The 23,788-nt window shown below is 45.3% G+C and overlaps 2 protein-coding genes across 3 annotated transcripts in view; both read left to right on the top strand.

Annotated features, from left to right (window-relative positions):
- LOC128318065 (uncharacterized) overlaps positions 1-23,788 on the top strand; it is a 147,165-nt gene that overhangs the window by 3,624 nt on the left and 119,753 nt on the right. The window lies entirely within an intron of this gene.
- On the top strand, positions 625-7,089 carry LOC128318066 (uncharacterized). Its single transcript, XM_053233035.1, has 2 exons — positions 625-941; positions 3,242-7,089. Exon 2 carries the CDS (start codon positions 6,228-6,230, stop codon positions 6,870-6,872), a length of 645 nt encoding a protein of 214 aa, XP_053089010.1. The 5' UTR covers positions 625-941; positions 3,242-6,227; the 3' UTR covers positions 6,873-7,089.

Here is a 23,788-nt window from a genome sequence, read left to right as displayed (position 1 = left end):
TCATATATGATATAAAACATGAATTATAGACTCCTGAGTGAGAGACGTTAGTGTGACATCAGCTGCACCTCCTGGTTGCAGAAACAATGCAGGAGACTATAATGATTTAAGAGCTGAGCCAGAATTTGTTTTCTAAAACGTTGAGCTGTGCTTTTGAGCGTCAGAATCAGAAATGTGATTATAAACACAACTGTTTTCACTGCGTTACTATCAGATAATCAACAGTTTAACAGGCTTAGCTTGCTAGTTAGCTAAAATAACTCATTTACATTGCTTTAATAAACCTGTATAGCCTGCTAAAAAATCATACCGTAAGGATCTTCTAGAGTTCCACTGTTAGTTTAGCTGAACAGCACTCGCTGTCCTTTAGTGCTAATCCATAATAACAACTGAAGAACATTTTAGCTAACATCAGTCTGATTCTTGAAAGAATCTGTAGTTCTCTTATGACAGGTTCTGGTCTCTTATGGTTTTCTTGCAACCAGGTCACATGTGCATATTGTTTTATTTATAAATACAAAGTGTTTTATAGGAAGTCTTTATACTGAAATGTGTGAAATATACACATTTTAATTTTAATTTAATCATATGTGCATGTATAGGTTTATATTTTATTCTGTTTACCTGCTTCTCTCTTTCAGTACCTGTATCAGCTGTCACTACTGTACAGGTGAAGTTTAATCAGGCTGCTGCTCTGCCCTGTGAACGGAAATGTTCTCGTGAGGCCAAATGGACTCTGTTCAGTAACCGAGATGATGCAGTGGCTCGGTGTGATCAGACATCCTGCTGGTCACTAAAGGAGGGATTTAAAATGTCCCATGATCAGTACCTGAAGGGAGATCTCACCCTCACCATCACTGCAGCTGATTACAGTATGAGGGGTTTATACACGTGTGAGTGTGATGGTGAAGACATTAATGACCTGCGTCTCAGCATCGAGAGTAAGTGTCTTTACCTGCTGTATAGCTTATACACTCTTACTGATTTAGGTTTAATGTGTTACAGTCAGGTCTATAAATACTGGGACAGTGACACAGTTTTGGTAATTTTGCCTCTGTACACCACCACAGTGGATTTGAAATGAAGCAGTCAAGATGTGACTGATGCGTAGCCTTTCAGCTTTAATTCAAGGGGTTTAACAAAAATATTGCATTAACCGTTTAGGAATTACAGCCATTTTTTACAGAGTTCCTCCATTTTCACAGGCTCAAAAGTAATGGGACAAACTAATATAATCATAAATATTAGGATTATTTTTATTACTTGGAGGTAAATCCTTTGCAGTCAATGACTACCTGAAGTCTGGACCCCATGGACATCACCAAATGCTGAGTTTCCTCCCTTGAGATGATTTGCCAGGTCTTTACTGCAGCCATCTTCAGTTGCTGCTTGTTTGTGGGTCATTCTGCCTTCATATTTGTCTTCAGTAAGTGAAAAGCAGCTCAGTTGGGTTGAGGTCAGGTGACTGACTCGGCCATTTAAGAACATTTAATTTCCAAGCTCTTGGGCTGCTTTCACAGTATGTTTTGGGTTGTTATCCATCTGTACTGTGAAGCGTTGTCCTATCAGTTTTGCAGCATTTGACTGAATCTGAGCAGAAAGTATAGCTCTGTACACTTCAGAATTCATCCTGCTACTTCTATCAACAGTCACATTATCAATAAACCCCAGTGACCCAGTTCCATTGGCAGCCATACATGCCCATGCCATAACACTGCCTCCACATGTTTGACGGATGATGTGGTATGCTTTGGATCATGAGCCCTTCCTTTCCTTCTCCATACTTTTCTCTTCCCATCATTCTGGTACAAGTTAATCTTGCATCAGAACTGGTCAGGCTTTTTTTAGAGGTTTTTTAGCAAAGTCTAATCTGGCCTTTGTGTTCTTGAGTGTTACCACAGGTTTGCATCTTGAGGTAAACCGTCTGTATTTACATTCATGAAGGTGGCTCTTGATTGTAGACTTTGACAATGATAGGCCTACCTCCTCCAGAGTGTTCCTGACTTGGCTAGATGTTGTGAAGGGGTTGTTCTTCAATAAGAAAAGAATTCTGCCATCATCCACTTTAGTTGTTTTCTGTGGTCTCCCAGGCCTTTTGGTGTTGCTGAGCTCGCCAGTGCATTCCTTCTTTTTAAGAATGTACCAAATTGTTGATTTGGCCCTCCTAAAGTTTCTGCTATCTCTCTGATTGGTCTGTTTTGGTTTTTCAGCCTAATGATGGCCTCCTTCACTTGCATCAACACCTCTTTGGACGGCATATTGAGAGTTCCCATGAACAGCTACCAAATGCAAATTCAACACTTGGAATCAGCTCCAGACCTTTTATCTCCTTAATTCATCGTGATATAAGGAGGAAACAGGCCACAGCTGGCCATGAAACTGCTTATCAGTCAATTGTCCCATTACTTTTGAGCCTGTGAAAATGGAGGAACTCTGTAAAAAATGGCTGTAATTCCTAAACGGTTAATGCAAAATTCAAAAACCCCTTGAATTGAATTGTGCTGTCTGTGAAAATCCCTGACGAAACAACTTGAGCACGACTTCAACTACCGTGGGTGAGTGTCCTGATAGTGGCACAGCTGCAGCTGTGGTGGTGTGCAAAATTACCAAAACTGTGTCACTGTCCCAATATTTATGGACCTGACTGTATATACTGTATATTTGTTGTTGCGCTGCCTGTGATAATCTGGTACCAGAGGAAACGACTTCAGTTCTACCAAAGAGATGAAGTAAGTACCAGCCACGTGCAGCTCCTTGACATCAGAGATCACATGACTGTGTGCTGTAAGCAGAATAAAATCCACAGCACATCACCCTGATTAGACGCCACTCAGTCACTGCATGCACACTTCCACAAAATAAATAGAATTATCACCTATAAATTACACTTTTACTGTCAGAATAGTTCCACGTTTAATTCAGTAATCTCACATGATCACTGAGAGAGAACAGTTAACTGTTTAAACATCAGATTATTAATAGTTTTAAATATTTATCTGAACACTCAGCATTACATACGATGCTCTGACTCTTTAAAACTGAATTCCTCCAGTCTCACTCTGAGAAGCAAATCCTCTACAGTCTCTTTATAAATAAAGACTTTCAACTGAATTCATCTTAATTTTATTCCTCAGCCTTTCAGGAGATGTGATGAATTTATTGAGTGTAGGTTTTGAAGTTGGTGATTAGTATTTAATACTGTGCACTTTAATGACTTTTTATACGTTTCATCTCTATTAAGTCGTACAGAGGAGCAGCAGTGGAGCAGGAAGACATCAGAGCTCGAATGGCGCCATACAAATCAGGGACCAGGCAGAGAACGAAAGCATGTTGGAGCAGGAGGAGAACCTGAAGCTCAAACATAAGAATGGAATAACAGAGGGAAGAGACTTATAACTTCATACAGCATGTTTGGATTATTTTCTGTTTTGCATCGTTGTTTCTGCTCTGACTTTCTTCAGAAGTGTTCAGGTTTGTGAACCTTGCAAGCTCATGTTTTTCCCACATGTCTGTTGTGATTCCTCTCCCTGTGAGCTGCTCCATGTCAGTCTGAGCTGCTCAGTAACTTTCCCACTAGCTGGGACTGATCAGTGTTTACTGGGTGTGTCCTCATACACACGTGTTCACTAGCTGGGACTGATCAGTGTTTACTGGGTGTGTCCTCACACACACGTGTTCACTAGCTGGGACTGATCAGTGTTTACTGGGTGTGTCCTCACACACACGTGTGAGTCTAGGAATTGGTGGTACAGCCGGTGGTGTCATGGAGGAGATCCACATCTGCTCCCTGCAGACTCTCCACTGGTGTCCCACAAGGCTCAGTACTTGATCCTCTCCTGTTCTCCCTCTATACTCAATCTCTTGGTGTGGTCATATCCTCACATGGGTTTTCATACCACTGCTACTGCCACTCAACTCCTCCTCTCCTTCCCTCCCTCAGACAAACAAATGCAGAAAAACACAAATAAACTTGTATGTTTTTATTTTGGGAAATAATTTTTGCTGGGGCTTTTTACTAGGAACATCAGAAAATATTTAAAACATTTATCCTTTTATTTAATGTTATACTTTACTCTGTCTTTATTCAAATGTAGATTAAGTCTGCAGCTGCTTCATTATTGCATCTGTAAAAGAAGCAGAATTTGTCCTCCAGGATTCCAGTGGGTTTCTGTTCTTAGAGGTATGAATCTCTCTGGATAAGAGTCTCTGCTAAACACTAGAAATGTAAATCAGTCAGATACCTCCTGACCTCCACTGTGGTTTCAGCACTGGCACTTTGGACCTGCTGAGTTTTATTAAAGCCAACACAAGATTTCAGACTGTGATGTTATTTCACCTGTGCTGTGAGATCAGATCTGATATAAACCCAGACTGGCCAGATTTCACTCAGTTCAATTTTATTTATATAGTGATTTTTAACGATGGACATTGTGCTAAAGCAGCTTTACAGAAATGCAGGTCTGGTTTTAGATCCTTAATGAACAAGCCAGAGGAGACAGTGGTGAAGGAAAACCCCCTGAGACAACATGAGGAAGAAACCTTGAGAGGAACCAGACTCTAAAAGTAAGCCATCCTCTGTTGGGAGACAGATGATCTGATCAGTGATCAGCACATTCACTGGTAAAACCTCGGGTCCACGGGCAGGGCTAGTGCACAGGAAGAGTGTTGAAGTGGAATTGTGCATCTACACTGGGACAGAGTCACTCTGAAACAGCACAGCTTTAAAACAACAGCAGCTGGTTGCAGCTGTAGACCGTAAGCTCCATCACAGCTTAGTGTGAACGTAAACGACTGCTACGTTTGAGTTCACCAACTACTAAAAAATTAACAGTCCCAGCAAGTACAGTAGCATACCTAAAAACTTACACCTGCCGCTAGTAATGCAGCGTCTGCCCTAAACAAAACTACTCACTAACTCTGTTCAGTGTAAAAAGCGCAGGTTTACTGACTATACATACAGTGTTTTATTTTGTAAGGAGTGTAATGATGTCTTTATGGGGAGATATTTTTGTGCTCTCTGATCACCAGTCATGGCCATCTCACTGAAACACACTAGAATCATAACGGATCAGAGGATAAACAACAAACAGACTATTTTTATAATCAGGAACCGTAACGAGCTCTGAAGTGACAACGCAAAATATCACGGGTCAGATTGGAGTTTATTGGTAAGGAACATCAAAAACCCTGCTTTCGCTTGGAGATCACGAGTTTAAGTCCCCACAATGCCACAGCCTTTCGTGGCCAAGAGTACAAGAGGGATAACCTGGCTGTGCTCTCTGGGTGGGAGGGGCATACTCTCCCCTGTCAATCACAGTGACACTAGCCTATTGTAGCGCTTTCCTCCGAGTTTGATCCTGCTCCTGGGTGCCTGTGTGGAATTTTACTATATTAATCCTAAATTTCCCCTTTGGGATGAATAACGAATATCTATCTGTCTGTCTGTCTATCTATCTATCTATGTATCTATCTAATTATATATCTGTCCATTCATCCCTCTAGCTATCCAGCTATCTATCGAACCTCATGTTTGTCAGTGCTAGAAAATTTCCAAATTAGTTTCCGTCACTTAAGAAGACAACTCAGAAATCTCCATGGTTACCGCATGACGCTTGAGAGATGTTGCCTAAATGGTTTTCAGCTCACAAGAAGAATGAATTTTCAATGAATTTTGAGATAACTGAGGTAACTGAAATCTGAGACGTGCTAACTGAGCTAATCTGAGGTAACTGAGAAAATCTGAGCTAATCTGAGGTAAAATCTGAGGTAACTGAGCTAACCATCAGTCTTAAAGAGCTGAGTACATATAATATGAAAAAGTGTGGATTTAATGTGTAATGTCACAGACAGGCCAGTAGGGGTCAGTGTTGTCTTTAATTTACCTGCTGCTGAGGTCTTTATTCTGGAGTTCAGTAGATAAACACGACCACACTGAGGAGAGACATGTAGCTACTGTAAATGGCAATAAAGCCAACTGTTAAAGTGTTATTTAAATAAAAGATGCATTAGTGACTACAGAGAGATATTTAATTAAATAAATAACAAATAATAAGCCATAAAGAAAGAGAATATTTATATGGAACAAGAAGTGATGAAGAAGTGATATTAATATCTGAAAGGAATAAACTGTAAGACTGGCAGCTGAAGTCACTGGAGTCTGAACCACAGATCATTACACATCAGGAGTAACGGTACCGACGTGCGCCACGCAGGACTATACGGGAGTAATGGTACCGACGCACACCACGCAGGACTATACGGGAGTAACGGTACCGACGCGCACCACACGGGACTATAGAGGTGTAAGGGTACCGACACGGAACACGCGGGACTATACGGGAGTAAGGGTACTGACGCGCACCACGGGGGACTATACGGGAGTAACGGTACCGACGCGCACCACGCAGGACTATACGGGAGTAAGGGTACCGACACACACCACGCGGGACTATATGGGAGTAACGGTACCGACACACACCACGCAGGACTATACGGGAGTAAGGGTACCGACGCGCACCACGCAGGACTATACAGGAGTAACGGTACGGACACGCACCACGCAGGACTATATGGGAGTAACGGTACCGACACACACCACGCGGGACTATACGGGAGTAACGGTACCGACACACACCACGGGGGACTATACGGGAGTAACGGTACCGACGCGCACCACGCGGGACTATACGGGAGTAAGGGTACCGACGCGCACCACGCAGGACTATACGGGAGTAACGGTACCGACGCGCACCACGCAGGACTGTACAGGAGTAAGGGTATACACTATACACTATACAATGACACGCTCTCTCACGTGCATTCAGCCCAAACCACTGGCCTGCTTCAAGGGCGACTGCACTGTCTGGATGTAGGAGACTGCTACAGGTGGAAGATTGCTTCAGGTGTCATCATGCAGGTGCGCATTTGCAAAGTTTTATAAACCTGATTTTATTTTTGCGTGCATGCAGTTTTCTGGGCTTTGTGCATATGCACACTTTCACCCTGGCATCCACACAAAGTTTTAGAAATGAGGCCCCAGATCCTGTAAATTTATTATTGACATCATTAAAGGAACCAATAATCTGCAAATTCTCTTTGTTGCCGAATTATTAACTTATGGAAAGGGTCACTGAATGAATCTGAACGAGTCATTTTGGTGAAAGGAATCAAAAGATTCAGAGGTTTAGGATTGAGGGGGTTTGTTGCTGAATTATTTTCTATTTTGCGTCGTCGTGTATCGCTGTAGTTTAGGATTGTGAGAGTTTGTTGCTGAATTATTTTCTATTTTGCGTCGTCGTGTATCGCTGTAGTTTAGGACTGTGGGGGTTTGTTGCTGAATTCTTTTCTATTTTGCATCGTTGTGTATCGCTGTACTTTAGGATTGTAGGGATTTGTTGCTGAATTATTTTCTATTTTGCGTCATCGCGTATCGCTGTAGTTTAGGATTGTGAGGGTTTGTTGTTGAGTTATTTTCTATTTTGCATCGTCGTGTATCGCTGTAGTTTAGGATTGTGGGGGTTTGTTGCTGAATTATTTTCTATTTTGCGTCGTTGTGTATCGCTGTAGTTTAGGATTGTGGGGGTTTTGTTGCTGGTTGAAGTTCTGGTTGCTTTTGACTGCAGGTTCAGCAGCAGGTTCTTGTTCGGCAGATGTTTGTTTTGTCTCCTTTGCTCTGAAGTTTGAAGAAAACACAAAGAGAAGGGAAATAGGACATTACTCCATCGTCACCTGAAGAACAGGTAAGCAGTTGTGATTTTAGTAGCACCTCGGTGTGTTGTTGGTTTTAAACTGGATTTTTAAATGAACGATGATCTGTCTACATGTAAATTAGGTTTAATGTCATGTTAACTAATATTAACTAACATATTCACTAACGTACAGTATTGATCCACAGGAGCAAGAGACACAGTACAGCACTGATACTTTCCAAGCAGCGCCGCCGGTGTCCTGCGCATCATTCCAGGTAACATCTATTGCATTGCAGACCACATTAAGAACTGCTAACTCTACTCAAAACATGCTAACCCTAGCTAACTAGCACCAGTAATTCATCTTGCAAATAATAAGGTGAACTAAAACTGAAATTGGACAACAAGATGTGGGTTTGTTTGTCTTTAGTTATCCTTAATTCATTCCTCATTATCTCCATCACTTACCGCTGTCCTGTTTCCTCTTTTCCTCCTCTTCTTGTTTTCTCTTGTGCTTCTGGCTGCCAGATAGATACAGTATGTCCTCTTCATCTTCAGGAGTTAAAGCTTGTGCGACTCGAGTGTGAAGGGGTGGCGCAGAAGCATAAACAAGTCACAAACGAGACAGTGCCCCTAAAGGGGGTTGCTGAGATGTTGCTGCACATTATTATAAGATGTAAATTTTTGATGATTTAAAAGATCAGCCCTCAGGGGCCTCTCAGAATGTGGGGCAGCAGGTAATTGCTGGCCTTGCCTGCTCTGTAGATACGCCTCTGCGTGCATGGATATTGCTACATAACAACACTGCAACTATTTTGTTTACTTTATTACGGTAACTAGATCAGAAAATATGTATAAACCCAGATAGCAAACTGACATAGAAGCAACACAGAATCGATGTCTCTCTCTGTCGGCATGGAAACAGCGTTGATCTGTGACGTTGATCCAACATCTTTTTGCTTATCGAAGTCGTGTTGAACCAACGTCGTACACGCCACTGAAAACAAACGCAGAAGCGATGTCATTGGTTTGCTTAATGTACGCTGAAACGACTTCACACAATCAACGCATTTTCTAATTGTTTTTAAACTCGCAAATACTCAAATAAATAGATAAATCAGCCGATATATATATAATAATTTTTTAAACACACATCACATTCCGTTACTCACTGTTTTACAAATACATCTTCAGAATAAACTTTCTGCAGTATATAAATCTTAAGACTAAATAGCCAAATATAGAAAAATGCCTTCACACCCATGCATTCACAAATAGATTAATAAAAATAAATTATACGCTAATATCACTAGTCTCAAAGTTACAAATTAAAAGAGATAGTTTACCCCAAAACGAAACTTGTCATAATATACACACTCTTCTTTTGTTCCAAACCTGTCTGACTTTTATAAGGAGATGTAAGGCAGAACGTTAAGAGCCTCAGTCACCATTCACTATCACTGCCTCTTTCTTCTATAAAATACATGAAAGGTGAGGAATGGTGTTCCACAAAAGAAACACATACAGGTGTGGAACAACATTAGTGTCAGTAGATCACAGGATTTTTAAACTATACCTTACACAGTAAACACTTTATAAATAAATGTTACCCTTGAAAACAGAGCACAGAGAAATATAGTGGATAAATTATTCTCCTTTGCAGTTAACATTTATTTCTGAAGTAAGGCAAGTTCTTTGCTCTTGCAGTATTCAGTTGGTCCCTTTGTTATGTTTCTATACACCTGAAGAGAACTTGGTGGTAGTCAGCCATCTACACAATGCAGAGAGAAGTCTGGTGTGGTGTAGACAGGACTGGAATAGACGTCTATCCACGCTGACACGTTAAGGCCAACATCTGTAAGTTCTCGATGTCTTTAACTGGGGCTCCCAGAAAACCTGCAATAAAAATCCTACAGTTCAGAAACAGTGAAACCGATTCCAGAGCATCTCATCTTGTAGCAGGAGCGTTCCCATAACTGCACCTCTATGATACCTTGGAGGGTTGGGCCCTTGAGTGGCACTCCCTCTCCATTACTTGTTTCTTCTGTCCACATGTCAGCCTCCTCTGTGCTCATTTGCCCCCGCCCTTCATCGGCTGTTCCAATCAGGGCCCTGTCCAGAATCTCATCTGAACCATCACCCCCTGTTTCCTCTTCGCCCTCCAATTCAATGCCTGCCTCACTTACACTATATTACCAAAAGTATTCGCTCACCTGCCTTGACTCACATATGAACTTAAGTGCCATCCCATTCCTAACCCATAGGGTTCAATATGATGTCGGTCCACCTTTTGCAGCTATTACAGCTTCAACTCTTCTGGGAAGGCTGTCCACAAGGTTGAGGAGTGTGTTTATAGGAATTTTTGACCATTCTTCCAAAAGCGCATTGGTGAGGTCACACACTGATGTTGGTCGAGAAGGCCTGGCTCTCAGTCTCCGCTCTAATTCATCCCAAGGGTGTTCTATCGGGTTGAGGTCAGGACTCTGTGCAGGCCAGTCAAGTTCATCCACACCAGACTCTGTCATCCATGTCTTTATTCTTTATGGACCTTGCTTTGTGCACTGGTGCACAGTCATGTTGGAAGAGGAAGGGGCCCGCTCCAATCTGTTCCCACAAGGTTGGGAGCATGGAATTGTCCAAAATGTTTTGGTATCCTGAAGCATTCAAAGTTCCTTTCACTGGAACTAAGGGGCCAAGCCCAACTCCTGAAAAACAACCCCACACCATAATTCCTCCTCCACCAGAGTTCACACTCGGCACAATGCAGTCCGAAATGTACCGTTCTCCTGGCAACCTCCAAACCCAGACTCGTCCATCAGATTGCCAGATGGAAAAGCGTGATTCATCATTCCAGAGAACGCGTCTCCACTGCTCTAGAGTCCAGTGGCGGCGTGCTGTACACCACTGCATCCGACGCTTTGCATTGCACTTGGTGATGTGTGGCTTCGATGCAGCTGCTCGGCCATGGAAACCCATTCCATGAAGCTCTCTGCGTACTGTACTTGGGCTAATCTGAAGGTCACATGAAGTTTGGAGCTCTGTAGCAATTGACTGTGAAGAAAGTCGACGACCTCTTTGCACTATGCACTTCAGCATCCGCTGACCCCTCTCCGTCAGTTTACGTGGCCTACCACTTCGTGGCTGAGTTGCTGTTGTTCCCAAACTCTTCCATTTTGTAATGATAAAGCTGACAGTTGACTGTGGAATATTTAGGAGCGAGGAAATTTCACGACTGGATTTGTTGCACAGGTGGCATCCTATGACAGTTCCACGCTGGAATTCACTGAGCTCCTGAGAGCGGCCCATTCTTTCACAAATGTTTGTAAAAACAGTCTGCACGCCTAAGTGCTTGATTTTATACACCTGTGGCCAGGCCAAGTGATTAGGACACCTGATTCTGATCATTTGGATGGGTGACCGAATACTTTTGGTAATATAGTGTATCTCACCATCTGACTTGCCCCCTCTACAATCACGGGTGATTAGGGCGTGGTGTGGGTTTTAGTGATGCCAGCACACTTGCATAGCTCCTTCACAATTGCACTTTCAAAATTGCGCCCTTGAGAGTGTACCCTTGCACGGATCCCAAAATAGCAGAAGAAATTCCTCCACAAGACCCTGGCTACTGTGCCTGCCTTATGGTCTCTGGAGGGGTAGGCCTGTGCGTAGCAAGAAAAGTGATCCATAACAATGAGAACATTCTCCATACCACCCTTGGACTTCTCCAGCATTAAGAAGTCCACACAGACCAGCTCCATGGGGGCACTGGTATGGACACTGACAAGGGGGCCCTGACGTTGGCTGTGGGAGTTTTTCTAAGGCAGCACCTCTCACAGTAGTGTCCTCTCAAATCCCAGATGTCCTGAGTCATTGTGAAGGGCTGTTTTGATGGTTTCACGCAGCTTTTGGGACCGATGACTCTGTCTTCCTTCTGCCCCGCTCGAAGCGCCTGTGTGGTCATAGCAGGCAATGCCTCCATCCCCACATCCACATACACCTCACTGGGCTCCAGTGGCCGACCGCTTTCAGGCTCCTCCGTAACAGCTGCGTCCTCGCCTGAGACCTCCTCAGGCTCCTGGGTGGTTTGTGCCTCCTCATGTCTCGGTCCTCGAGTCCTCAACTGCTGCGGGCAGGACTGCAGGGTCCCCGCCACCTCCTGATTGGACATACGCGAGAGGGCGTCAGCGTTGGAGTTATCCTGTCCCCTCTGATACTGGATGTCAATGTCAAATATGGACAAATGAGAAACCCATCGTTGACCTGTGGCGTCGAGTTTGGCTGAGATCATTACATATTTCAGCGGGTCATTGTCTGTCAGAAAAGAGAACTTGCGTCCGTAGAGGTGGTCATGGAACTTATCCATCACGGCCCACTTGAGAGCAAGGAACTTAAGCTTGTGTGCCGGATACCTCATTTCAGGTGGGCTCAGGCCTCTGCTCGCATACGCAATAACCCATTCCACCCCATCTTGGACCTGTACTAGCACAGCACCAAGCCCCATTCCTGAGGCATCGGTCTGCAGCAGAAAGGGCTGACTGTAGTCTGGATAGTCTAGCACTGGTGCACTTATCAGCTTTTCTTTTAAAGACCACATTCAGCGGGCCACAGAAATGGCTGGTCAGGAGTACTTCCATACGATTAGTAGGCCTCTCCCAATCCTTAACCTCGTTGATCTTTTCTGGGTCTGTCCTGATGCCCTCCGCAGACACCAAGTGACCCAAGTATTGCACTTCCTTCCTCACAAGCTGGCACTTGGATGGTTTCAGTTTTAAGCCATGCTCCCAAAGCCTATCGAAAGCCAGCTGGAGTCTCTCTAGATGTTCATTAAAGGACTTGAAAAATGAATAATGATAAAGAAAATGATAATGTCGTCAAGGTAAATAAGGAGATGGGTGAAATTTAAGTCCCGGAAACAGGAGATCATCAGCCTTTGAAAGGTGGAGGGTGCGTTTTGTAGCCCAAAAGGCATTCTATTGGCCTCAAACAGCTCCATGGGAGTGCTGAATGCTGTCTTGTGCTTGTCTTGTTCCGCAACCTCCACCTGCCAGTATCCCGATGTAAGGTCAAGGGTGGAGAAGTACTTTGCTTGTCCTAAAGCCTCTAGAGTCTCCTCTATCCTTGGCAGAGGGAATGCATCTTGGGTGCTGCAGGAGTTGAGCTTCTGGTAGTCAATACACAATCGGAGTGACCCATCCTTCTTGGTCACAACCACCACAGGGGATGCGTACGGACTTTTACTGGGGCGAATGACTCCTGCTGTCTCCATCTCCATCAATAACTGCCTCACATCTTGCCACTGGGAGGGGGGTATTTTTGGCAGTCGGAAAGACCTCGGGTCAACCAGGGGAATCTCATGTTGTACTGTTGTGGTGTGACAATAGTCTGGGGGATGTTGGGAGAACACATCTGCATTCTTGTCTAGCAGATCCTTAAGTAGAGCATGTTGGTCCTCACTTTCCACCGCTGCTTCACTTAGGTCAACCCCGCAGCTAGTCACTACTTGGTCCAGACTGAGACATGACCCTCTGTTCCCAGCTTCACCATGCTTTTTATCAGGGAACTCTACCACCTTGTCCACCAGGACTGCACTGGCCAGACTTGTGTGTCATTTGATCATAATGACTCGTTGGGAAAGATTCATCACTCTAACTGGAGCACAACCGGTCTGACCTGCTGCACCCTCTGTTGGTATTTTAGAAGATTGTAGCTTCTGCTTCTGTAGAACTGGGTGGCTCTGCCAGTAGTTGGTATACTGGTGATACTGGTGATCTGCAAGCCGGAGTCAATGAGAGCCTTGCATGCCTTGCCATTGACTTCCACTTCCCCTTCGTTCCTGGGACCCACTAGGGGTGTTTCCCCTCCTTCAGTGCGAACCCTCTTGACGGGTGGGTGGGGCCCTTGCTGTGTACCCATGGATGCCCCAGCTGCCATGGGCACTAAGCGTTTAAATGTCGCACAGAGTACGTGCGCCCATCAGCAGGGGTCTTAGACTGCTGGGCTTCAGCTAGGCTCGGATCTGGAAGCACTGCTCAGCACACTCTGGCTGTGTGGCCTGGCTCTCCACACCGGTAACAGGCAAAGCTTGGACTCTGGCTTGCTTTTCCCTTTGCTGGCTGGACAGCTAATGGGGAGGCAAGGGGTGGAGAGGCCATTCTCAATTCTAGTTGGGACAGCTTAGCCATTTGTTCTTCCTGAATGAGAGCTAACTTCTTAACCATTTCTGTCAACTCTGATATTTCAGATGTGTGCTTTGGCCTATCCATTTTGGTGTTTCCACCCCCTCCTGATGTTACGTGCACCTGAGCATATGTTTTCTTTGCTTTACTCTGCATCTGAAACTTCTTAGTTTCTCTAGCGAGATTTCGGAGCTCTGTCTGCAGCTCTCTGAAGCTCAAGAGCCTGGGCGCCATTGTTGTGTACACCTCCTTGTCGGTAAGGCCCCTCATGAACTGCCGGGTTAGTTTGCTATCTCGATCCAGAAAGGGCTTACCTCCTAGTTGCTTCTCCTCTACTGTCCGCAACTTTGCCTCCAGTGCTGTAGCATAAGAACAGGCAGACTCCCCTGAATTCTGGCTCTGCTCATAGAAGTCAGCCAGAGGGTCTAGGGAGCCTCGTGTGTCGCTGTATTCGGCTCTCAGTTCCTCGAATGCTTTCTCAGGGGTCTGATCATGGGGAGGTAGGTTAAGGTGGCTTCACCACCCAGGTGTCGCACAACAGTGGAGAAGCGAAGGTGCACTGGGAGCTCTATTGCCTCCAAGAGATACTGCAACTCACGAATCCAGTCTTCCACCAGTATCCTACAGTCTGGATTTCCCGTGAAGACTTGAACATTTTTCACCTGATGAGTTTGCATGAAACCACCATGGGCTGCCATGGGAAGGCACTGGTTGGCGACTGCTCGAGCAGGAGGCCTGAACTTTGTCACATGTGGGTGGGCCGATTGGCTGGCAGATGTAGGTGGAGGGGCAGTTTGAGAGAGAGCATCAACATGCACGTTGAGGTGGGAAGGGGGAATTGGGGTTTGTTGAAGAAACAGTTCAAGAGGAGCATCAGCAGCTGCCTGGTCTAACACTACCTGAGGGCTGTACAGGGTTATGCTGGGAACCCATGCATTAGCAGATGGGGCAACGGGGTGGTTCCACCATAGCCTGGACCTGGAGTGGTGTGAAATGTAGCTTCGGGGAATACACTTGAAGGGCCTGCCCAGCAGTTTCGTGCTTAACTTTAATATTTGCCACTGGCGGGCTCTGAAGACTCGGTGCAGGAACAGAAGCGGGATACGAATAACTAGAGTAAGCCTGGGGGCCGGGCCTAGTCAGCTGGGCTGGATACGGTGATGCAACTGGATGGGGTTTGAGCGACTGCTGCGTAGCTGGCATCTCAACGAAAATATGATGTGTAGAGCTTTGCCAAGGCGTGGCTCCTGAGGGCCCATGGCCACTGCGTTTGCAAACAGAGGCCTCTACCCACCTATCTACCTGGCCACCTGGTCTTGCATCTGGGCTGTTGTCGAAGCAGAGTGGCGGTACCTGCCCTGAGGCCCCAGTGCCTGGCAGCCTTGATGCATGGGCTGGCATCACGTACTGGTCAGCATGGAGCGAGTTCGTAGGGGGTGGTGGAGTATGTCGTTCTAAGGGCAATGGTGGGTCATTTGTGGCATGTTCAGCTGGCGGTAGGAGACTGGATGTGTTGGAAAATGAGCACTGCAAGTTTTGAGTTGAGTTTGCATAGGTCTGTGACATTGGAGAATGTAAATGCATATTTACTATGTGCAAGCAGGTTAAATGGCAGTGTAATTGGATTGTATCTAGATGTCGAATCTATGTAAATTGTTCTAATCTCGTAGAAATAAAAAGGTTCTAAAGTAAGCTATATATTTCAGTGAGATTAGCCCAGCGAAATATACAACCAGTTTATCACAAAAACTTATAAACTCATAAACTAAATTGGCTTGTCAATTTACACCTAAATGTCTATTGTAGCGTCTCACTGAATATCAAGTAGATGCACAGTAATCTCAGAAAAATTACATAAGTCTCAATAGGCAAAAAAACAAAAAGAAAAATTTTTCTCTCTTATCAATAAACCATCAAATATGTTTTGCATAACAGAAAATCACTCAAATTGAAACAGCAAAACAGTTCAGATTCCCAGCAAACTGTAAAGGATACAGCGGTGATGGCAATGTGTCCCCAAAATCACCAGTTTGGTTAAGAATTTCAGTTTGCCTATTATATAGAGTTCAGCATTCAAACCACTGGCTGTAGAATTCTCTTCCTCTGCGGTCTAGCGGTGCCACGATCCAGGTTACGGCACCAAAGATGTAGCCCTCTCTCTCTCTCTCTGCATGCTAACTGGCCTCTAGCACCGCCGCTGCTACTCTGCGCTGTGTTGTGTTCGTGGGTGGTGGTAGAGAGGAGACGCGGACACAGAGGGGTTCGGGATCGTGGCTTGACAGTTTATTCCACAGCACGGCATCTATAGTGTTGATAACATGAACTGAACTTAAGTTTTAATCTAGTAAAGTACATTTTAATGCACATTCAATTCAATAGCAAACTCTCGCTGCTTATATTGTCATACATAACTTTGTATCAGCCACCCCGTATTATTCACACTCAAAAGAAAGAACAAAAAAAAAACATTTTAACTCTCCATATTACTCTGCATTTAGGCCTTTAGCAGTTTAGAACACAAAATATCTCACTAGACAGAACTTTAGAGTGATAACAACAAAGATATTTTAAATTGAAATTTCCACTAATGTTAACATGACTTACCTACAGTGTTGATAGCATGAACTAAAGAAAAGATGGCGCACTACACGCATATCAACACTACGGTACATCAAGAGGCTCAAACAACGCTAAAGATACTTAAATCTGCCCTAACACAACAGTGTCATAGCGACATCTTGTGGACAACACAATACACTGCCCTACACACACATAACCTCTAGAATTATACAGAAATAACAGCTTATCCTATTAATAACACATTCTGTGCTGCACAGATGAAAGTCAGTCGTACGGGTCGATTCCAACACGAATGAAAACGCATATTTTTCACAGTAAACAGAACTTAGAGAATTATTGGAGGGTGATGGTGCTTGAGACATTATTGGTCACTCCGTGTAGAAAAAGACTAACAATAATGAGGTCTGAGATTAAAAACATACTAAACGTTTTCTAAAATATTTTCATCTATTGATGAACATTAACTTACGATCGTCAAAGACGACTTCTGGTGTGGCTCAGGTCCTCCCTCAGGTAGATCACCTGCTGTCAGCAGGTCAGTGTCTGTCACGCCAGCGCCGCTGAAGTAGAGAGCTGCGACGCTGCCATAAGCTCCTGCTGCTGTCATTTCACTGTTTCCCAAAACACACTCGCTGGGAAGCTGATGACATTACTGCATTTCTGTGACGTGTTAACGCATCAGCTGACCTCTCATGAATCTAGTCATTAGTGGTATTTTATGTAGCCAGCTTTAGTTAATGTTTATCGTTAGATAACAGCTAGTTAGAATAGTTATCCCTGAATCTGTTAGAGAGCAAAGAGTGGCGCGCTAACGCCTGATAGGCTGCTGGGCTCATAAATATTCATCACGTTGTGCGCGTTCGCCCGAACTGATTTGCTGAAATCAAAGCGCAGCCGGTGAGCGCTAGCCAATGGGATTGCAGCTTGCGCATTAGTTCCGTCCACTGAGGAAGCAACCAGCTGGCAGAGGCTTCTGCAGGGTCTTAAAGCCTTCGTGTTACGCGAACGGCTAAACTGCGATTAATCAGAATAAAGTTGTTAAAATGAAATGATTTCTGTAAATGTGAGCGGGACATGAAACCCCCCCGTTCTAAAGGCTGCTACACCCAAACACCATCGCAGCCTCGTCATGGAGCTTCTGAGAAAGGCTTTAACAGAGTTCTGTGCCTCATTTCCACTCGAAATCACCTCACTGCCTTAAAGTTTAACAAATAATACAGTTAGAAAGTGATAAATGTGAAGTTTATCGTGCTGAAGTTGCCAGTTTAAATAACTAAAACGGTTGTAAAGTTTACCTCAGAGTTAGCTGCTGCTTTAGCTCACGCGCGCAAACATGACGATAAATTACACAATTATGAAGCGTTATAAAAGCTTCAAAATATAAACCATTACAACTCTAACATGATATTTAACATTACACAGTGAAACCACTGTATTAAAGCGGCGAACAAAATATATATTTTCGCTTAACTTTACCTCATCGTGAAGCGGCAGTTGGCCGTTACGATCCAAATGACGCGCATGTGCAGAACTCAGAATAGCTGCTTTGTGTTGGTCCTGATAAAGCGAGCGAACAGTGAGTGTTGTTTAGTGATGGGAAGTTCGGATCATTTCACAGACTCGGACCTTTGAGTCTCGTTCAGCAAAATGAACGAATCTTTTTTCGAGTCATTTCGTTCATTTTAGCAAAATATAATTAAAATGTTACGTGTTACTTCCCTAACACATCTACTACTTATGCAAACGTTGATCACACTACAAACAAGACAAAACTATAATGCTATAAGAAACAGAAAACATTAATTCATTGTTTACCTGGATCTTTAGTCTATGATTAGCTCACCTCGCCTCTTATCTGACAAGTCTTCGGGTCTGAGTCGTTCGTTCATCACGTGACAGCCCCATGAGCTTAACCAGTGCAGTCTGAGCCAGAAAGAGAATTGATTAGTTCATCTCTCGAGTCTTTCGAGTCGTTCGTTCTGTGACCGAGCGTTCGCGCAGGGTTCGCCTAAACACTTATGGATAAGAAAACAATAAACGAGAACATCCGAACTCTTCTTAACTTTTCATTCTCCAACACACACCAGAGAGAACTCCAAAAACCTGCGACACTCTAGCGCACCAAAAGTGCGCATGCCCATTGCCTCTACGGCAAGCCACGAGCGGAAAAATACATTACACACACACACACACAACGAGCGCCAGTACATCCACAATTAGTGCAATACAACAGAATCGAATAAAGTCTGTTACATACGTCCCCCCCTCACAAAATAAACGTCCCCGTTTAGGTGCCAGAATAACAAGGTCAACATTCAGAAACAATAAACATCTGTGTACAATAAGACACAAAACAAAGTACAGAGCACATTCGTAACATGGCAACAAGCCTGCTAAAGAAACAACAGGCTCAGCAATAGAACAAAATCCTACTAGCACTCTCCCATACACAGAGCCAAACAGTTACTTCAATACAGAACAAAACCCCTTAAATGGCCAGGAGGTCTACAAACTCTCCCAGTCTTACTAACACTTGGCTCAGACTCCTTAACTGAACATTGCGAGTCAGACAAAGTACTCAGATCGTTCCGGGGAGACACACACTCCGCTCCACCAGAAACTTCAGACTCCAGTGGAAATGACTCAGGCTGTGTATGGCTGCACCCTATTATAATGCACTACCTGTGCCCTCTCACCAGCATCAAAAGGATTTACAATCCGATAAGTCAGTCCCAGTTCACCACATGACTTGCACAATTTTATAAGATCCCTTGCCCATGACTTGCACAATTTTATAAGATCCCTTCCAGTGGGGTGCCAGCTTCATGCGGCTCTCCACCGGGATGTGGAGCCACACCATGGCACCTACATCATAAGGCCGGTGACGCAAGCCAACATCATGGTACAGTTTTTGACGGTCGTGAGCTGCCTCACTGTGCATCCGTGCACCGCTTAAGGCATGGTTCAGTTTAGTCAGCCATGAGGAAACAAACTCAGCATGTGACACTGACATCTGAGAGTTAAGAGCACGAGTGGGTAACAGTACATCAGCGGGAACCCGTGCTTCCCGACCGTGGGTCAAGAAGAAAGGTGTGAAACGAGTGCTTGAGTGAGTCGTTGTATTGTAAGCAAATGCCACATGCTTCACATAATCGTCCCATTCCCCCCCATAAGTCAAAAGTGTCTTAGCCAGCTGATCAATCAGAGTCCGATTAAAGCGCTCAACCATGCCATCCGAGTCTTTTTAATGTCCAGAAGATGGCAGAGAGTCTGAACCACCTCCGCCTCAAACTGACGACCCTGGTCCGAATGCAAAGTCTCTGGAACGCCATGAAGTAGAACATAATCCTCAAACAGACAATGTGCTACTGTCTGTGCTGACTGAATAGGCAAGGGATACAAATTTACAAATTTAGTGAAGTAGTCCTCGACAACCAGCACATACTGGTCCTCTTGAAGTCACAGGCAGCTCTAAGATGTCCATAGCCACTCATTCAAATGACCGCACTGACTGGGATCCACCCATCGGCGCATGGTGGGCTGGAACAGGACTGCGCCGTGTCTGACATGCCTTGCACTGCTCACACCATGCTTTGATGTCCCTGTACACGGAAGGCCAGTAACAAAATTGTCTCGCCCATTCCCACACACACTCTGAAGAGAAATGGGCCTAAGCTGGGGCACCATGCAATTGCAAAAGAATGTCCGATTTTAGAGCAGAGGGAACAACTATTTGGACTACAGGTTTACTCGTGAGGGGGCAGCAAACTGAGTGGCATAACAGTCCGTCAATGATAGAAAGATGGTTGAATTCAGTCCAAAGCTTTCGCAAGCACTGAGAAGCTCCTTGTAACGTCCTCCTGGACGGTCGTAGGGATTGTGCCACCCAACTGAAAGCAGTCTTAATGTCCGGGTCAACATTCTGCATAGCTCTAATGTCTGTTAAACTATGGGACAAAGCATTAATGGGAGACACGCTGTCTCAATTGTTAAGTGAGTCCTGCGCAGTCGCATCTCCTGCAGAATCAGTGACTTCAGAGGAACATGGAATGTCAGTGTCTGTTTGATCAGAACTCACTACATTCACTTGCAGTACTCATGTCAGGTGTCTCAGGGCGGCGAGAAAGTGCGTCCGCGTTTTTGTGATGATGTCCATCTTTGTGTACAACGACCCAATTCAATGGATCAAGCTCCAGAATCCATCTCGCTCTTCTTCCTGTTGGGTCATCATCAATGGACATAAGGGCTAAGAGTGGTCGATGGTCTGTAATAATGGTAAATGAGGCAAGTCCAATGTAGTGCTTGAATTCCCTTACTGCCCACACGATAGCCCACAACTCACGATCAAATGTGGATCAACGCTTTTGTGTGGAATTCAATGCCCGGCTGGCATATGCCACCACATGTTCACACCCATCTCTGTCCTGCGCGAGAACTGCACAGACAGCCAGGTTTGAGGCGTCAGTGTAGATTTTAAAGGGCACACTGAAATCAGGCAATATCACGACAGGCACAGACGACAACACATTTTTCAGGTGGTTAAATGATTGATCGCACACAGCGGTCCACACAAAGGGCACATTTTTACCAATGAGTTGGTTCAATGGAGCAGCAATTTTTGAAAAGTCCTTGACGAAACATCTACAATAAGAACACAGTCCCACAAAGGCTCTCACCTCAGAAGGAGAACGGGGAACTGGCCAGTTCAAAACTTTCTCTGTGTTCTTTGGGTCGGGCTGAAGACCCTTTCAAGAAACTACATGGCCCAGGAAGACTACATGATCTCTGGCATCATGGCATTTGCGTGGGTTCAGTCTCAACCCTGCGGATTGGATTCTCAAAAACACCTCTTTGAGGCTTGACAGGTGTTCCTCAAAGGTTTTATTGTAAATCAAAATATCATCGAGGTATACCATGCAGATGTGCCACGGGAGCCCTCTGAGGACCAGCTCCATCAAACTTTGAAATGTGGCAGGGGCGTTGGAAAGGCCCATCGGCATAGATCGCCACTGATAGAGGCCCTGTCCTGTCGTAAAAGCCGTCCTCCTCCGCAACTTCCACCTGCCAGTAACCATTAGAAAAATCTAATGTGCTGAACCACGCAGCACCGGCCAGCGCGTCCAGTGTGTCGTCCACTCGGGGCAGAGGATGAGAGTCTTTAATAGTCACACTGTTTAGGCGTCTATAATCCACACAAAACCGCCAGGTGCCACACTTCTTTCTCACCAAAACAACTGGCGATGCCCAGGGACTACAGCTCTCCTCGATAACACCGTCCGCAAGCAGGCCAGCCACCTGTATTTCTATTTCGGCATGTTTTTCAGGGGATGTACGATGTGCACGCTGCTTGATGGGAGTCTGCTCACCAGTTCTGATAGAATGTTTCACTAGCTTGCACTTGCCAGTATTCAGTTTGGAAGAGCTGAAGATGTCATTGAATTCCAGCAGCAATGCTGATAGTGCAGCTTTCTCCAAATTAGAAATAGGTGACTCATCTAGTGATATAGGAGGCGCAGCTGTGGAAGAGGTCACTGCAGCTACATCAACTGGGGCATGAAACAGGTGAACATCAGAATCCTCAACTGAGTATAACTCACCCAGGTGCATCCCTTGTTTCAATGAAATGTCATGTCCAGTAGGATTCAAAATCTGAGCCTTTGTCAGTCCTTTGTGAACCCCAGCCACTGTGTGAGCTACTAGTAGACTGGAAGACTCCGCCACATTGGGTTCTATGTATCCAACAAAGTCACTCGCTACATGGGCTGCGTTAGGTAAACATACTTTAACTGATACCGTTGTCTCGCTGAGAGGTGGCAGATTTATAGTGGTGGCCAGTGACACATTGCAGCACGTTGGAACAAAGTCTTTGCTGGTAAGTAGAGGAACCGTGATGTCCCACAGTTGTAGCTTAGCACGGCTGAGGTCCAGTAAGGCGTGATTTTTCAACAGAAAGTCCCAGCCCAGCAACACAGTCTGTGTGGTTTCTCTTAGCACATGAAATACATGCTGCCATGACTCCGTCCCCAGCTGGAATGTTACAGAGATGGTGCCCAGTGTATCTAGCATTTGTCCATTCACTGCAAGGGCTGACACATAGTCTTTTCTCAGTGGGCGATTGCGAAGCGTAGGAATTGACATACGAAAATCTGCACTCATAAGAGACACACTAGAACCAGAGTCCACTAACATCTGAACCTCCACGCCTTCCATCACCCCTTTCACATACGATACTAACAGCTCCTGGCCAGCGTCCGTAATTACATCGTTGCCTTTTGATACAGAATTACTGACATCGACATTGTCAATCTGAAGGCCCATAGGCAACATAGCTGGTGTTCGGGCCGCAACATCAGCTACAGTCAGTTTTCCGACTGGTAGCGGCACTCCGCTCCGCTAGGTGACATGAAACGTACTCCTCGCTTTCTTGAATCATCCACATAGCTGTTCCATCTGCGAGAACCGGGGCTGGGGCTGCGTCTCGCTGGAGACAAAGGAGAGTGTGAGTTTTCATAACTACGCACATCCATACCTAATGTACTCCCATCACGGTGCTGGAACAGTTTCCTCCCAGGTGAGCGGCCTCTATGAGTGCTATCAAAGACACGTGACTGGCATCCGCGACCCCCACAGACACACTGGCACATTCCATAAGACTGAGAGTGGTCTCCATCCCACTTGTCCATTGCTCTAGGGCTCACTCTGGCTTTCAGTTTTTGGTTTTCGTCGCACAAGCGCCTCAATTCCATTTTCATATCCCTCATTTCCTCTGTCAGTCGATCCACAGAGGGGATAAATACTTTTTACACACTCACACTTACACACACATTTAACTTTCCAAGATGGCGGCGCGGCAGTAGCACCCAGCGGCCACTCCGGATACAAAATGGTGCTTTTTTCGTCCTTAGGCCGACTTTTTAACGGCACAAGGACATCGGAGCTACCGGTGTTCGTGTTTACCACCCCCAGACACTCATAAACCTCAAACACTACAATACAGCCTCTCTGCAAGATGACCTGTTGGAGAAGCTACGCGATCTCGGCTTGCTGCGGGGACCAGGCCTCCAGCCCTCTGCGTCGCCCGATGCCGGTGGCCGGGGGAGGGGACGTCGCAAGCGGTGCGCGAGAAAGCAGAAGCGCGGCAAGAGGGCGGGGGTTCGTGCTAGGCTAAAAACAAACCCTAGCCGGCCAGCTCTCCCGTCCATCCTACTCTCCAATGTCTGCTCCCTGGATAATAAACTGGACTACATCCGACTCCAGCAAACTACACGGCATGAGTTTAGAGACTGCTGCGTCTTTGTTTTCACGGAGACGTGGCTCAGCGACAGAGTTCCGGACGCCGCCATT

The sequence above is a fragment of the Pangasianodon hypophthalmus genome, chromosome 4, assembly GCF_027358585.1.
Source record: "Pangasianodon hypophthalmus isolate fPanHyp1 chromosome 4, fPanHyp1.pri, whole genome shotgun sequence".
NCBI lineage: Eukaryota > Metazoa > Chordata > Actinopteri > Siluriformes > Pangasiidae > Pangasianodon > Pangasianodon hypophthalmus.
This window is presented reverse-complemented; position numbering and strand designations above follow the sequence as displayed.